The sequence below is a fragment of the Berghia stephanieae genome, chromosome 6, assembly GCF_034508935.2.
Source record: "Berghia stephanieae isolate SIO BIC M18660-M18661 chromosome 6, UCSD_Bste_1.3, whole genome shotgun sequence".
Classification (NCBI taxonomy): domain Eukaryota; kingdom Metazoa; phylum Mollusca; class Gastropoda; order Nudibranchia; family Aeolidiidae; genus Berghia; species Berghia stephanieae.
This window is the reverse complement of record NC_088365.1, coordinates 54,222,241-54,240,558: the sequence shown is the minus strand read 5'-3', so window position 1 is coordinate 54,240,558 and position 18,318 is coordinate 54,222,241. Positions and strand designations below refer to the sequence as shown.

The following is an 18,318-nucleotide window of genomic DNA, read 5'->3' as shown; positions in this document are numbered from 1 at the left end:
ATGAGAACCTAGCCGTTAACAGCGTTGTCTCTCCAAAAAAAAAAAAAATGTAATATCACCTAACAGGCGCCATGTCACGTCGTACATGTTAAGTACTGCTATTGTCCAGTTTCCACTTGTAAAGCGCTTTGAGCACGTTTATTGGATATTGCGCTATATATATAAAAAGCTCAAGGGACAGTATTATGCTGGGACCAACTCTTCCATCTTCATCTGTCCTTGACACAGACATTTGCCTCACTACACACAAGTCTTGATGAAGACTCCTTTCAGGTCTGTTTTAAGATATCTTCGTCTTGGCATTCCACGAAGGAATATAGACAGTTCGAAGATGACGTCACTCAGGTCTTTGTTATTGTTTTTTGCCATCCGCGTTTCTGAGTAATGCTCACTGAACTGTATTAACCTGACTATAAACGTTCATGGATACACACAGTTTTGTTGTGTGCGGTCCGTTATACTTCCGGATGGCAATGTTATGAGCTTCTTAGCCAAGCGCATACTATCTATAGATAGCTCACCAAACAAGATGTCTCATGTCAACAGGAATCACACATGTCAGAACAACAAAAAATCGTCTTCACGTGAAATTTAATTTGATCCCTTCGCGTGTGATCGTAAAAATAGTCAAGAATAGATGGAGATGGAAATGCTTCGAAGGAAAACAATGACAAAAATGTACGTTTCAGATGTAAACCCTTCGTCAGCAAAAAGTAAATAAAAAAAGGAACGTTGAAAACAAAGTAAACAAAATGTAGTGAAAATTATAACGTGTGCTCTTCTACAGAAGTTGTTGTCGTCATCGTCGCCCTCATCATTATCATCATCATCATCATCATCATAACCATCATCATCATCACCATTATTATCAACATCATCATCATCATCATCATCATCATCATCATCATCATCATCATCATCATCATCATCATCATCATCATCACCATCATCATCATCATCATCATCATCATCATCATCATCATCATCATCATCACCACCATCACCATCATCATAGTCATCATCATCATCATCATCATTGTCGTCGTCGTCGTGGTCGTCTTCATCGTCATCATCATCATAATCATCATCAATGCCACGTCCGTTAAGAAACAACAAAGACGAAAATCAAAAGAATAAATGGTGAACAAAGTGTATCCTGTTTGTTATTGTTTTTATTTATTTTGTTTTGTTTTTGTTTTTTAAATTTCAATAAAGTTATTGACTTAAAACTGATATCAATTACAATCACAGAGTAATTCTGGTTACGATATATAATATAATATAGAGTAATGACCACTAGATATTGTTGACATACATTGAATATACAGTAATATCATATCTATAACACACATAGTTACATACAAAGACCTGCCTCCTACTATGAATAATTCGTATTATTACGAAAATTGGGCTCAAACTTTAGAACTTCGTGAGCATCTCTAAGTAATTAAAACTTATTGAAAATGAAATTTGATGCCAGACTCTATAATTTTAAGGATTTTAAAGTGTTATTTTATCCTTGTGGAGGTAAATTGTTGATCTATAGGGAATGAGATTAGCGGAAGAGTAGCGTCCCTTGATTGGACGTCATGTTGGTTGTGCGCATGCGAGGACGAGAGACGCATGCGCACAACCAACATGACGTTCTCTCTCTAATAACTTTTCCGCCGCTGACGTCACAGACTATAGGTGACGTCCAATCAAGGGACGCTACTCTTCCGCTAATCTCATTCCCTATAAAATTGACGACAGAGACTAGTATATTTCTAGCTCCTAAAAACTACGAATTTTTAAAGTTTCAACTAGGCAGGTCAGGTCTCCATACAAAGCAAAGAACGTGACATATCAGGGGGCAGGCACTGGTGTAAGATACAGATATGAAAAGTGAACATGAAACAGTGTCAGACAAAACAACAAAGAAATATACAAGAAAGAAACCATCCCAACATTATCAGTCTTCCTCGACTAGGGATCGAACCTCAGACCTCCTATTCGTTTCTTTTATTAGTGTTAAGGCTTGTATAATATTATTTACATTATATTTAGAGAGGACATTTTTTCCCGTCAGCCTGTAAACAAATGAGGACGAACCTCTCCAGCTAGTTGGCATACAATTTTTACTGTAACCCGATACTATCGTAACAAGAGGTGTTACCTCCCTTTGCAGGTTTTCAGTGTCAAGTCGGTAAACACAGCATTTGAGTATTGATGGTGTGTGTTTAAATAAAATACATACCATTCCAACTAGCCAAATCAATCATACAAACACACAAAACGGTGTGCAAGCTAACAAGTTTATAGTCTGTTAGAAACGATTTAGTGAAAAGTAATCACCCAACTAAAAATTTAAAGCTGCGAAAATATGGGCCAAATTTAAGTTTTAAACATAATATGAACAAGATGATGTTTACCGACTTGACACGGCCTGACTCAGACACGCATTGTCTGCTATTAAAACCCTATTGCCACTCCAGAAGTTTCCTTTCTCGGTATTCCAATCTCGGCTGTAACCCTGCATGTATCCCTTTCTATGTTGGCCTTTGCAGTTCTTCTGGGTTTGGAGGAACGATTGCACTGGACTTCCTGCGAGCCATCTTACGTCTGCAAACCACAACCTGTTTAGAAAGTGATGAGATTTTGAATGGTTTGTATCCGACATTACCTGATTTACAGGTCTGATTACTGATTACCCAAATCGTTATGGGCCCATTATTGAAATGGAAATACTCTTAATAAACCAACGCAACATATTGTCCATTACAACAATGTTAAAACAAGCCCATAAAAGCATCCGGTTATCAGATTTGCAATTATGTGGACATATATTATAGGTATCCCTTAGTTGTGTCGACCATGTCAAGCAAAAGGAAAGGCCTGCTTCATAATGGCATTTACATAATATTAATATTGCAAACAATAAAGATTGATCATTATCATTTGAAAATCTTACCGGGACAGCTGAATGGTGTACAATGTAATCGCTGACAGTTCCCAGTATCGTTCTCCTCAAAGTACTTCTGCCTCGACAGCCAATCACAATCAGTTCACACTCCTCTTCTTCTGACGTTCTCAAGATGGCGTCGCCGGGACTTTTGGCTGACACAGCCTTGACTTTTCCGTGAGCCTAAATGAAGTTATTCAGTAAACATTAACAATCATAAGAAAAACACTCTTATACCTGTTGGCATTGATAAAAATATATAACTTTTTACTTATTAACAAAAAAAAAACAAAAAAAAAAACAAAACAAAAAAACAATGCTTTGTCTAGGAGAGTGGCTTACTTTCTTAAATTTCCACACACAAAATAAAATAAAATAATAAAAATCTTATTTCCTAACTTTGACATCCGAAATACTATAATACGAGATTGGCTGTTGGCCAAGAATGGTAAGCAATTATAGAGCATCATTTTGTCATAATAAAATCTAATGATTGCGAAAAAACCTTCGATAATTTTCAAGGTGGGATAATATGATAAAAGGTTTTAAGAGTCCATATAACTGTTGTGAATGAGTCTCACTGAATGATTTTAGTGCTTTTGTTTTAACTTTCTTGGTTTATATTTAAGACATTTACGATAAACACAAAGTTGATATGACCGTAGTTTCAAAGGGATTGTCGTTCTCTCATTCTTTATTTTATAGGACATCTTCTTACCTTGACCCTACGATCATCGCGGTCCTACCACGTCTTCTGCATAATGTGTCTGCCAAATCGAAATAATCGACCCTTCGAATCCTCAATAACGCCAATCCCAGCGGTTTTTCAATCAGGACGTTTTTGTTTTGTTTTTGTGTAAGTTTGTTATTGTTTTTGTTTTTTTAATTTGTGTTTTTTTTTGTTTGTTTGTTTGTTTTGTTTTGTTTGTTTGTTTTTTTTTGTTTTTTTTTTTTTGTTTTGTTTTTTTTTGTTTTGTTTGTTTGTTTGTTTGTTTGTTTGTTTTTTGTTTTTTTATTACTATTATTATTATTGTTATTATTATTATTATTATTATTATTATTATTATTATTATTATTATTATTATTATTATTATTATTATTATTATTATTATTATTTTGTGGGGCGAAAGTACCGTGTGTACTTCCACCAATTTGTTTGGTATTCATAATTTGAAGGTGGCTACACTATGGTCTGACTCTGACGTGTTCTTATTCGCTTGTCTGATAACTCAAATCGTGATGGGCTCAGTGTCTGATGGAAATACTCTCAAACCAAAGCAACAAACAGATAAACAAAACAAAGAAAAATGTCCATAACTACAACAATGTTAAATCAAGCCAGCATTGCATCACGATATCAAACTTGCAAATGATATTATGTGACTCTTCGCCTCAAAACGGTATTAAGTGGGGATGGTTAAGATGTTGAAAATTGAATATATAGCCAGAAATATCAGACTTGTGTTGAGTTTGTATGTTTTATTGAAGAGAATGGATACCATATTTCAGGGTGCTAATGCCAACAATTTATATTTTTGACCAATTTAACATTTAATTCGGCTTTTAATCATTTGGTTCGTTCCGACATAATACCGTTTTGAGACGAAGGGTCACATATGCGTACGTCTCTTTGGACTTACCCCTCTTTGAATAAGCTTTTCTCTGAACTTTTCGAGGTCGTGGTGTATCTGCTCCTCCCCTTCTTTGAGCTTTTGGTCAACCAGTTCTCTATCAAATACATACTTGTCTGTGGGGGAAAGTGTGTAAGAAAGAATGATGAAGCCCGTGGAGTTTAAAGGAAGGATAACTGTTGTTAAATTTAGATAATCATTTTGTTTCTGTGTCGTCTGTTATGGAACTTTAAGGTCACATCAGCGTGTAGGACATAATTATTGATGATGTACGTTTTCCTATTAAACTCACAACATCCGCCAGTCGGATTTAATAGTACCAACACATAAACTTTTATAGTCTGGTTGATAGAATTCAGTGAGAATTAATCATGAAAATGGCTGGCTAAAAACAATAACAAAGAGCCCAGTTACGTCAATTTCGTTCCATTTATATGTTATGGTATTTAATACGTTCATATTATGTCCAAAAAGGACATTTGTTACGTCACAAATCATGACCACAAATTTAATAAAAACGGCTCTTTTAAAACCGATCAAATTACTTTTACAATTTTTGATTACATTACGTATTCTCCCCTCGTGTTTTTTGTTTTGTTTGTTTGTTTTGTTTTTTTTTTTTGTTTGTTTTTTTTTTTGTGTGTTTTTTTTTTCATAAGTAAATAAACATATACATAGATAATGACGTACTTCCGGTCCATTGGCTCTTGACCACGTCATGCAAATCGGGGCAGTTGAGAAGGACCACATAGTCATCATGGCTCCAAAGATGATCGAAAAACCCTGGAATCAGAAATAAGGTCAATGATATCAATTTGATCACATGTTTAAATGTATATTATTCTACCCGACGTGCACCTATTTACAGGTCTGATAACCCAATTTTATTATGGACTCATCGTTGATGTTGTAATGGAAATCTTTTAAAAATGACGCAAAATATTGCCCATTCCAACAATGTTAAAATAGGCTCATATTAATTTGTGTTCGAGTGTCAGACCTGCATAAGGCTACACGTCGATTCCAGCCCTCCCAATAAATAGTGCAAAAGGTTAATTATATGTGAACGTAATCCTTTTAGGGACAATGTATGAAATGCATATTTTCACACAAGTGGATTCATAGCCTGACGCTAATTGTTTTCTCCGGCGTGCGAATACATTTTAGGTCGGTAGACTTTTTTTGTTTTTGTTTTTTGTTTTGTTTTTTTTTTTTTTTTTTTTTTTTTGGGGGGGGGGGGGGGGGGGGGCTTTGATATACGTATTTTTAAACCATGTGTTGAATTTCTGTTTAGCATTGAATTCTACCCATTCGACGTGTACATATATACAGGTCTGTCATCCCAATCCACTAAAGGGCCTAGTTTAACATTGTTGTAATGGACAATATTTTGCGTCATATTTAATTTGAGATGTCCATTACAACAATGAGCCCGTCAGGAATTGGGTTATCAGACCTGTAAATAAGTGCACGTCGAACCTGATGTATCTCAGTTTTGAGACAATTCGTCACAAACGATGTTTTACTCCACCCGACGTTTACATATATGCAGGTCTGACATCCGAACCCACTTATGGGCCGGTTTAATATTGTTGTAATAGATTAAAATTTGCGTCATTTATTTAGATCCCCATTACAACAATGAGCCCGTAATGTGTTGGGTTATCAGATCTGTAAATAGGTGCACGTCGACTCTAGACCTTCATTGTAAAACCCTATCATTTCTCAGTAAATATGTTATCGTTGAATAATACTTTGAACGCGTTAAAAAACATTCAACGATTGCAGAATATTTGTGCTAATTTCATTGGGTGAAAATCAGGTGTAAAAGACAGCTGATTGGTAATTATAAATAATCTTTTGTTGCGCATGAATACAAATCCAACGTTTTTAGTTTTGGGTCAAATTGTCATTCAAGGAGATGTAGAAAAACACAAATTATGGTGAATCGAAGTAGAACTACCATACAAAATAACTCACGAAATAACTAAGAATCCTATTTGGAGGGTGGCATAAATATATTCTTTCATTTCTCTGTATAAGTTAATAATAATAATAATAATAATAATAATAATAATAATAATAATAAATAATAATAATAATAATAATAATAATAATAATAATAATAATAATAATAATAATAATAATAATAATAATAATAATAAAATAATAATAACAATAATAATAATAATAATAATAATAATAATAATAATAATAATAATAATAATAATAATAATAATATAATAATAATAATAATAATAATAATAATAATAATAATAATAATAATAATAATAATAATAATAATAATAATAATAATAATAATAATAATAATAATAATAATAATAATAATAATAATAATAATAATAATATAATAATAATAATAATACTTTATTGCATTCCAAAAAGGAAATTTTTTGTACAGACGTGTTATAATTTACACACTAAGATAAAAATACAACGGAATAAACTAGCATTTAAAAAAAAAATATCCTGCAATAGCACACACTCGCAAGCTCGTAGTGTTATTTGGCGCTATAAGAAAGAACCCCTCGTTTAATATACAAAGAAATGAAAGAATTGTATATTGTACTACAGACATTACTGTCCCAAGTTCTTATCTTATAGAAATAGGTAATAGTTTACATCACCCCATTAATCAGGGAAGGGGGGGGGGGGCGGCGGTAAGGGGCACATTAGGGGGGGGGGGGGGTAAGGGGCACATTACAACACAATGGCCTGTCAGCAAACGAGAGACTAATTACAACTGACATGGGCCTTACCACCGCCATCCTCCATCCCTCCATCCCGAAATATCTGGGCTGTAGGTAGATAAAAATATTATTATAATTGTTTGGATTTGTGAGAGTGTGTGTAATATAATATGTGTGTATGTGTGTTTGTGAGTGTGTGCTTGTGTGTGTGTGTGCGGGTGTGTGTATGTGTGTGTGCTGTTGGGGTGTTTTTGATTGCAGTGATAGTTGGCATGAAGATAATAATAATAATAATAATAATAATAATAATAATAATAATAATAATAAATAATAATAATAATAATAATAATAATAATAATAATATTATCAACGGGTCTCAACGCTAATTTTCAGGCCATTACATGTCTGGTTAATTAAGAAAAAATACATTCAATAAGTGTTGAAAATGTACAAAGACAGGAACCCACAATGCTTCATAGTGTCTATTATTGCAGACCAGGCTAGAATTACGACATTTTGGCTTCAATTTCAGAACTTCATGAGCATCTCTATGTCATTAAAACTTGTTGTAAATGAAAGTTGAAGCCAGACTACAGAATATTAAGGATTTTGAAATGTTACTTAATCCTTGTGATGGTAAATTGTTGATATTTAAAGTTGACTACAGTGGCTATTAATTCTATCTCCTAAAAATTACGATTTTTTTAAATTTTCAAGTAGGCAGGTCTGTTATTGTTTTTATATGAACAAAGATTGAGACATTTAAATCTCCTTAGTCTAAAGTACAGAAGAATTTGTGGTGACTTGATTCAAATTGATTTAGGAATTGATATACAAGGTTTGTGATTTTGATTCATCATAATTTATAATTTTTCTCTACTGTAACGTTTACAAGAGGAGATAGATACAAACTTTACTTGACTTATACACAGATGTAATACAAATGTTAGACAGAAATCTTTCATGTTTTGTACTATAGAACCTGTTGAGTGCTATCAGATTTGAAAAAATAACAATACAAGATTATCTGTTCTCTGAAGAACAAGCAACACAAGTTACAAAAATTTGTATAGCGCCATTATCCAAGTAACGTGTTCATTGAATTTTGGAATTTTAGGAAAACTAAATTAAATGTTAAATTTTGAAATATTTAGGGAAAGTTAATCTAAAATATTCTGTCTTCAGTCCAGACTTGAAGCATTCAATGGCATGGCGCTTTTTGTAAAGACTGAGAGAGAATTCCAGACTGAAGGTGCCACAAAGTCAAATGCAAGTTCCGAGAATTTTGTTTTGGACATTTGTTCTTTCTAACGTGGTGTGTTTTGATGAGTGGAGAGCCGGAGGTGGCCTGTACTCTGACTTACTTATCCGAACCAGCGACCACCCGAGCTCTAGCCCCTTCGGTCTTGTGCCATGACGCAGAAGTTAGACGTCTTTTGTAGTTGTTCCAGGTGACTGACTATAGATAGTTCAAAGATGACGTCAGTCAGGTCTTTGTTATTGTTTTTTGCCATCCGCGTTCATGAGTAATGCTCACTGAACTGTATTAACCAGACTATAAACGTTCATGGATACACAGTTTTGTGTGTTGGTCCGGTATACTTCCGGATGGCAATGTTATGAGCTTCTTAGCCAAGCGCATATTATCTATACAGATTATACAGTGTGTTATAATAAAGATATCTCCCTTCGACTAAAGCTAAGACTTTTCAACTCAAACGTGAAGTCTGTCCTACTGAAGGGATGTGAAACTTGGAATGCATCACAAGCGTGTATAAGGAGAGTACAGATTTTCGTAAACAGGTGCATGCGTAAGCTACTCAGAATAAAAGGGATGGATAGAATAAAAAATGAAGAAGTATGGAAAAGAACACAGCAGAAACCAGTGGGAGAGGAAATAGGAAGAAGACGATGGAGGTGGATTGGACACACGCTTAGAAAGAATGACTCCACTATAACAAAGAAAGTATTGGACTGGAACCCTCAGGGCAGAGGATCAAGGGGAAGGTCACGAGGAACATGGAGAAGATGCTTGGATTTGGTTGGAGGAATGTGCATCTCGGCCTGTTCTCCGATATCAATGATATTAGGTATGATAGTTGGTATGAGTACTCACAGTCGCACGCATAGGTGGAGTGTTCACTCCCATCCACTCCAACTAACACTCTTTTCCCAGGTGCCTCGGCACCCTTCCCAGTGTGCTTGGTGAGGTGATGATGGTGGTGGTGATGGTGCCTCTCTTGCAAGGACGGCGAAGAGTGTGGTGAATTACGAGCGGGGACTTCCATCTCTATGCCGACGTTCAAGGGGGAAAAGTTTGTTACAAACAATGATATATTATATTAATTAATTGAGCTTTTATAAAGGGCAACATCCACTAAACGTGCTCAACGCGCTTTACAAGAGGTCCCTGTCCAACAGCAACATTTAACATTTAGGACAAGACATGACGCATGTAAGCCGATATCAAATATTTTTTCGGACAGAAACAACACTGATTGTACGGTGAGATAATGTGAGTAAAGAGCCTTTTTCAAGGACTCAACTTTGCGCTGAGCGAGGCTCGAACCCAGGACCTTCCGATCCGAAAGCGAGTGTCATACCACAAGACCAAACAGCCGCACACGTGACCTAACGCCTCTAAACGGTTTTATGCAGACCTTATCCAATTAAGAAATTAAGGAGCAGACACCGGTGTAAGATAAAGAACTGAACACGTGTGTATGAAAGGTGCCAGACAACGCTAGAAAGAAAAACACAAGAAAAAAAAAAACACCCAAAAAATCAGTCGACCTTGACTGGGGATCGGACCTCAGACCGGCAATTACCAGTAATCAGAAGGTCTGAGGTTCGATCCCAGTCGAAGTCGACTGATTTTTGTTTGTTTTTTTTAATGTTTTTTTTTTTTTTTCTTGTATTTTTCTATCTTGTTTTGTCTGGCACCTTTCATACACACTTGTCCAGATCTTTATCTTACACCGGTGTCTGCTCCTTAATTGTATTTTTCTTCCTTGCTTTGTCGGGCACCTTTCATGTACACTTGTTCAGATCTTTATGCAGACCTGCTTATTATTAGGAAAAAGTCGTAGAATTACGAAATTTGGATTCCATGGAGCATCTCTAAGTCATGAAAACTTATTGAAAATAAAAGTTGATGCCAGAATTCATGATTTTAAGGATTTTGAAATGTTATTTAATCATCGCGAGGGCATTTAAAAAAAAAGTTTAAATGTTAAAAGTAACGATTGTGACTACAATTTTTATCTCCTAAAAATTACGAATTTTTAAATGTTTGTGTAGGTAGGTCTAATTATGTTGGTGTGATATGGATACGAATATTTAAAGTTGAATCCCGACGAAACCGACGAAATATTTTATAATTGAGCTTTTTATATAGCGCAAAATCCACTAAACGTGCTCAAAGCGCTTTACAAGTGGTCCCTGGCCAACAGCAACACATAACATGTAGGACGGGACATTACGCCTGTTAGGCGATATTATTATTTTGTTGGACAGAGACAACGCTGTAAACGGCCAGGTACTCATTTTTAACCTGAGTACGGTGAGAGAATGTGAGTAAAGAGCCTTTTCCAAGGATTCAACTATGCGCCGAGTGAGGCTCGAACCCAGGAACTTCCGATCCGAAACCGAGTGTCATACCACAAGACCACATAGCTGCACAAATACGACGAAACCTGACAATATCCGACAAATGGGAAGTAGGCAACAGCCTCTTATGGTTCACACTACTATATTATGACGATCGACCCAATCAGCAAAGTCCGGTCCGCATTCGTGCACCGTCGCGAACCCGCCGGGTAGCATCGTCACTACACACCTCTCAACTAGATGCTCTGCCGTCTCGGGTTCTTGCCCACAGCGTGGACATATTGGACAGGTAGTAAGACCCCACCGATGTAACGCACTTGCCGTTAGGTAGCTCCTCGACCGAAGCCGATTCGCAGCCACCCAATGTCTCCTCTTACTGGTATCAAAGCCTGGCAACTTCTCACCAAGCTTAGAGGAGTGTATGTCCCCGCCCCCCACGTAGTAAGTAGGCATCAGTGGGGAGTAAACCTGACACTATAGGAGGTGGGCACAAATGGGGAATGAACCTGGGATGCGGGGAAGTGCACACCAGTGGGGAATGAACCTGGGTCTGTGTAAAAAGGATATCAGTGGGAAATAAACCTGGGACTATGGGAGATGGAAACCATTGGGAGTTGAAGCCGGACTTTGGAGTTGGGTATCAGAGGAGTATGAACCTGAGACTATAGGAGGTGGGCAGCAATGGGGAATGAACCTGGAACATACGAGAGGTAGATACCAGTAGAGAGTGAGCTCAGAAGGGTCCTTCTCTTTGTCGAAACCTACCGAGGGGATTGAACCTGGGACTCAGGGAAGTGCCTACCAGTGGGGAGGGAACGTTGGACTAAGGGAAGAGGATATCAGAAGGTAACTAACCTGGGACTGGGGGAGATGGATATGATACCTGTGGGATTTGAAGCCGGACAATGGGAGTTGGGTACCAGAGGAGAATAAACCTGACAGTATAGGACCAATGGGAATTAATTGGCCTGGGACAATGAGAGCTATGAGAAGTGGACATCAATGATGAATGAACCTGGGGCTCAGAACCCAACTCCCATAGTCCGGCTTCAATTCCCACAGGTATCCATCTCCCACAGTCCCAGGTTAACTCCCCACCGCTGTGCACTTCCCTGAGTCCCAGGTTCATTCCCCATTGGTGCCCACCTCCTATAGTGTCAGGTTCATTCTCCTCTGGTACCCAACTCACATAGTCCGGCTTCAACTGCCACAGGTATCCATCTCCCACAGTCCCAGATTCATTTCCCACTGATAACCTCTTTTCATAGTCCCAGGTTCACTCCCCACTGGTGTTCACTTCCCTGAGTCCCAGTTTCACTCCCCACCGCTGCCCACTTCCCATAACTTTGTCGGATTTCGGCGGGTTTCGTAAAAAAAAAAAAGAAACACTCGTCTCTCTCTCTCTCTCTCTCTCTCTCTCTCTCTTTCTCTCTCTCTCTTTCTCTCTCTCTCTGTTGTGTCTCTCTCTCCCTCTCTCTCCTCTCTCTCTCTCTCTCTCTCTCTCTCTCTCTCACACACACACACACACACATACACACAAACACGGGCATTCAAGACATCCACGCCCACTCAATACGCCGCCCGTTATGATAGTCCCATGACATGGTAGGCTTCAGCCTAAAGATACCAGTGACCAAAGGGAGTATTGTCAGTGTCAGTCATGGGCAGGAGCAATAAACAGGTTGCACTACGTCAAAAGATTAGCCTGTCACCTTATTCAAGGCTGAAAGGATTGCTATGTAAAGATACCCCTCCCCCCCCCCCCCTTTCTCAATCACCAGGGGGTTACGCTGGACCGACGACGCCTTGCCTATCGGGTGCATCTCGAAGGAGTTGCCCGGAAGATATAGAAACGCAACCGTCTTCTGAGGAAGCTGGCGGTATCAACTTGGGGTGCGAGCTAGGACTTCATATACTCTATAGACGTCACTGGGTGCGAGTCAAGCGCTCCTGAAGACGTCCGCCCTGACACTATGCTATTACACCGCGGAGTATTGTGTGGGGTAGAAGCAAGAACAATGAGAAAGTATGTGTAAAACTTTGCAAGTCAATGTACATCGTGCCAGGAACGATGGCAACTACGCCTAACAATTGGGGCCCGATAATGGCAGCAATCCAGCCCCCCCCCCCCCCGATGTCAGGCGGACGACAATTACAAACAACTGGGTTCCCTCTCTCAAGCGCATAATGGATGGTGCCCCTGTTTTGAGCCGAAATAAGTCCCAGCAACCCTTGTACTCAGACTAGAGCTGCATATACGAGATGGAAGTCGGTTTGGACGAATTCAATACCTCGAAGGGGTGGGGACAGAGTCTCCTCGAAATTGGGGGAGAAGTTGCCAGGCTTTTCCACCAGCAAGAGGAGACATTGGGTGGCAGCCATCAACATCTCAAGCTAATGGATGATAATGGTGGAAGCCAATAGGGAGTGAGATTAGCGGAAGAGTAGCGTCCTTTGATTGGACGTCACCGGCGGAAAAGTTATTAGAGAGAGAACGTCATGTTGGTTGTGCGCATGCGTCTCTAGTCCTCGCTTCCGGAGACACTTCACCGAAAGCGAGGACGAGAGAGACGCATGCGCAAAACCATGTTGACGTTCTCTCTGCAAGGTGATGTCCAATCAAGGGACGCTACTCTTCCGCTAATCTCATTCCTTATCGGCTTCGGTCGAGAACCTGCTTAACAGCACGCTCACTACATCAGTGGGGACTTTCCACCTGTCCAACATGTACCCGTTGTAGTCAAGAGCCCGAATCCGCAAAGCATCTAGTTGAACGGTGCGTTGTGACAAAGCTTCCGGGCGGGCTTGCGACGGTGCACGAGTGCGGTAATGAGTTTGCGTCCGGGATAGATCATCATAGCATAGTAGTGTGAGCACCATTAGAAGCTGCTACCATCATGTTGAGTTTCAGATTTCTGTCAGCCTAAACGACCGTAGTGGAAACGATGATAGACGAATGTTATGACTACAAGTAAAAATTCCAGTACAATTAATTGCTGCCCACCTCCTATAGTCTCAGGTTCATACTCCTCTGATACCCAACTCCCAAAGTCCGGCTTCAACTCCCAATGGTTTCCATCTCCCATAGTCCCAGGTTCATTCCCCACTGGTGTGCACTTCCCTGAATCCCAGATTCATTCCCCATTGGTATTCACCTACTATTGTGTCAGGTTCACTCCCCACTGTCGCCTACTTCCCATAAATTTGTCGGATATTGTCATGATTCGTCGTATTTGTGCGGCTATGTGGTCTTGTGGTATGACACTCGCTTTCGGATCGGAAGTTCCTGGGTTCGAGCCTCACTCGGAGCATAGTTGAGTACTTGGAAAAGGCTCTTTACTCACATTCTCTCACCGTACTCATGTTAAAAATGAGTACCTGGCCGTTTACAGCGTTGTCTCTATCCAACAAAATTATAATATCGCCTAACAGGCGTAATGGCGTAATGTCCCGTCCTACATGTTCAGTGTTGCTGTTGGCCAGGGACCCCTTCTAAGTCCCCGGCATCGCTATGGCTGCACAAAATAATAATATTTATTGGCTTGGTCGAGAAATTCGTGTATTTTAATTTTTTTTTTTTTAATTTTCGTTTCAGATTTTATAACTTCGCTCTCGCTATGCCTGCTTTGGCATGTGGTCATGTGGTCACCCCCCCCCCCCCCTTCCTTTCAGTCTCACCCCCCGATGACACACACGACTGCCAATTCCATTACACACTACACATATTAATGATATTATTGTTAAAGATAGCTGTCTCACTGTCTCACTGTCTCACTGTCTCACACATCACTGTGTCAAAGGGGACAGGTTGACAGGAGGATTAGACAACGCCTTTGTTTGTGTGTGTGTGTGTGTGTGTGTGTGTGTGTGTGTGTGTGTGTGTGTGTGTCCGACGTGCACATATTTGCAGGTCTGATAACTAAAAGCAACTATGGGCTTGATTTAACTCACTCAGTCCTAGAGATTTTTGCTACTTTTCAAAATTGGAAAAAAATGTATTAAAAATGATCATGTGCATGGATAGCTTTATTCAACTACCATTAACATGTAAAAACTAAAAACATTAGCTTTGATACTACGCCTATGATTTGTCTCAGAAAAATGTAATAATTAGGCATGGGGTAAAAGTAACCCTGGGTTAACGACGGATGTAGTCGGTGTTAGGGTTGAGTGAGTTAAACAACATTCGGTGAAATGGACCATATTTTGTGTTTGTTTGAGAGTCTTTCCATGACAACAATGGCCCCACAACAATTTAGGTTATCAGACCTGTGAATTAGTACACGTCGCTTGTCTTAAATAATATTCTAGCCTTGGAGAAAGAAACGAAATAGAAAATAAAAATTCTTGCAAAATGAACTGTCGTGCTTTGGACAAAAAAAAAAAACAAACTCGTATTTAAAACTTTGGCCAGAAAAATCGTGCTTCGATCGATTTGAAATACCCTCATCTTGGAATAAAACAACCTCAAAAATCTGCGACTTCGCAAAGTTATCATCATTATAATCACCATCATCGTCATCATCATCATCATCATATATTATTATTTTTTATTATTATTATTATTTATTATTATTATTATTATTATTATTATTATTATTATTATTATTATTATTATTATTATTATTATAGTATAGTAGTAGTATAGTAGTAGTAGTAGTAGTAGTAGTAGTAGTAGTAGTAGTAGTAGTAGAGTAGTAGTAGTAATAGTAGTGGTAGTAATAGTAGTATAGTAATAGTAGTATAGTAGTAAGTAGTAGTAGTAGTAGTAGTAGTAGTAGTAGTAGTAGTAGTAGTAGTAGTAGTAGTATAGTAGTATAGTAGTAGTAGTAGTAGTAGTAGTAGTATATTATATATATATATATTATATTATTATTATTATATTATATTATTATATTATTATTATTATTATTATTATTATTATTATTATTATTATTATTATCATTATCATTATCATTATTATTTATCATTATTATTATTATTATTATTATTATTATTATTATATTTATTATATTATTATTATTATTATCATTATCATTATTATTATTATCATTATATTATTATATTATTATTATTATTATTATTATTATTATTATTATATTATTATTATTATTATTATTATTATATTATTATTATTATTATTATTATTATTATTATTATTATTATTATTATTATTATTATTATTATTATTATTACTATTATTATTATTTTAATACTCAAACACAAAAGCAACAGGTACATTACATAATATTGTTTCGCAAAATGTAGCTACCCTACAACACAGTGTCAAGTTTTTATAGCAATAATTTTTTAAAATATTTATTTGTGATGTCCAAAACAAATTAAAATGAGATATTTTGTTGATTGCATCGTAATGGATGAGACGAGTTTTCTATGGCTGGTGAGGAGAGGGTTAAAATAAAATAGTATATATTTAACTTACTTTGCCGAGAAGAAATGGCCGTTAAATCCAACTGCCGTAAGCAACTAACGCAAGTGACAGGGAAAGAATGCGCCACCGAGTGCCTGTCGTCTGTTTTATTAATTTAGGAGGGGGAGCAAAGTTGATGACATCTGCTGCTACCGTTGTATATCACATGGCCGTTGTCACGTCATTACGCATGCATCGTACGTAGCCTACTACGTACATTGTTTCTCGTCTTTCTTACAACCCCCCCCCCCCCTCCTTCTTTTTCCTTCCCCCCCCCCCCCCCCTGTCTGCAGATGGCAACAGATTTTTAGCCTGACATCTGAGCAACCTGTGCGACTTCGTGGTCTAATGATATGACACTCGCCTTCGGATGTAGGTCCCTGGTTCCAGTCCCATTCTTCGCAACGCAAAGTTTGAGCACATTAAGTGGATATTGCGCAATAATATTATTTTTTAGAAGCTAATAAAAGCAAAATTAGGTAATTTTGTATCAAATGCATGTGGAGACTTCTTGGAATTTCATGGAAAAACCGCATGACCAACGAATATGTATATGCTCAAATTGAACATTTCGTTGGCCCCCCAAGAACCTTTGCTTGTCAAAAGAAGGAAGTTGTCATGGTTTGGTCATGAGACCAGCCGTACTAGCCTCTCAAAAACAGGTCTGTAAGGAATTTTACAAGCAGGCAGGAAAAGAGGGAGACAACCAAAATGCTGGGTGGACAACATCAAGGACTCCACACGTTTACACCAGACCTGCCTAGGACTACGAAAAAGTCGTAGAAATACGAATGTTTGGCTGCAACTACAGAGCTGCATTCTCCTCTTTGACTCAATAAATCTTAACTCACTCAATCCTAGAGATTTTTGCTACTTTTCAAAATCGGAAAGAAAAAAAAATGTATTAAAAATGAGCATGTGCATAAATATATTTTTATTCAACTATCATTAACATGTAAAAACTAAAAACATTAGCTTTGATACGACGCCTGTAATTTGTCTCAGAAAAATGTAGTAAATAGGCATGGGGTAAAAGTTACCCCGAGTAAACTACGGATATAGTCGGTGTTAGGGTTGAGTGAGTTAATGAAAAGGAAAGTTTAGTTCCTAACAACTTATGTTCAGAACTTTGGAGCATTTTTGGATCATGCTGATGGCAAATTATCGATTTTTAAAGATATTTAAAGTGGATTTTTCTTATTTTCCCTCCCTTGGAAACTACGAATTTTTTAGATTTCAAGTGCGCTGCTCTGGTCTAGACACTCCAACCCTGGGTTTTAAAAAGCGGAGGACAGCACTGGTTGGTTGCTGTTTCTAGTGGTTTCGTCTCACACTAATTTTTTTTCTTGAGCTTTTATATAGCGCAATATCTACTAAACGTGCTCAAAGCGCTTTACAAGGGGTCCCTGGTCAACAGCAACATTTAACACGTAGGACGAGACATGACGCCTGTCAGGCGATATTACAAATTTTTGGTACAGAGACAACGCTGTTAACGGCCAGGTACTCATTTTACACCTGATTACGGTGAGAGAATGTGAGTAAAGAGCCTTCTCCAAGGACTCAACTATGCGCCGAGCGCGAGGCTCGAACCCAGGACCTTCCGATCCGAAAGCGAGTGTCATACCACTAGACAACATCGCCGCACATTGCTGTTTCTAGTGGTTTCGTCTCACACTAATATGTACATGAATGATGACGCATAAATAATATTATTATGTATACATCGTGAGCCACTACCCCAGACCCTATTTGAATCGGAAGGTCCCGGGTTCGAGCCTCGTAAAGGCTCTTTACTCATATTCTCTCGCCGTATTCAGGTGTAAAATGAGTACCTGGCCGTTAACAGCGTTGTCTATGTTGGGGAAAAAAATAGTAATAGCGCATAACAGGCGTCATGATCCGTCCCAATGTTAATGTTGCTGTTGGTCAGGGACCCTTTGTAAAGCGTTTTGAGCACGTTTAGTGGATATTTCGCTATATAAAAGGATTGAA

The 18,318-nt window shown here is 37.9% G+C and overlaps 1 protein-coding gene across 2 annotated transcripts; it reads right to left on the bottom strand.

The window, feature by feature from the left end:
- Positions 1 to 1,160: 1,160 nt before the first annotated feature.
- Positions 1,161 to 16,442, bottom strand: LOC144975274 (universal stress protein YxiE-like). 2 transcript variants are annotated; one of them, XM_078919210.1, is made up of 6 exons: positions 16,336 to 16,442; positions 9,400 to 9,573; positions 5,263 to 5,355; positions 4,582 to 4,688; positions 2,951 to 3,124; positions 1,161 to 2,615 (listed from the first exon to the last, which is right to left on the bottom strand). In XM_078919210.1, the coding sequence occupies exons 2-6, from the start codon at positions 9,569 to 9,571 to the stop codon at positions 2,529 to 2,531; spliced, it is 633 nt and encodes a 210-aa protein (XP_078775336.1). In that variant the 5' UTR covers positions 9,572 to 9,573; positions 16,336 to 16,442; the 3' UTR covers positions 1,161 to 2,528. The 2 variants fall into 2 exon arrangements, with proteins under 2 accessions (XP_078775336.1, XP_078775337.1); XM_078919211.1 differs by having other exon boundaries at positions 9,400 to 9,586; positions 16,336 to 16,438.
- Positions 16,443 to 18,318: the final 1,876 nt, after the last annotated feature.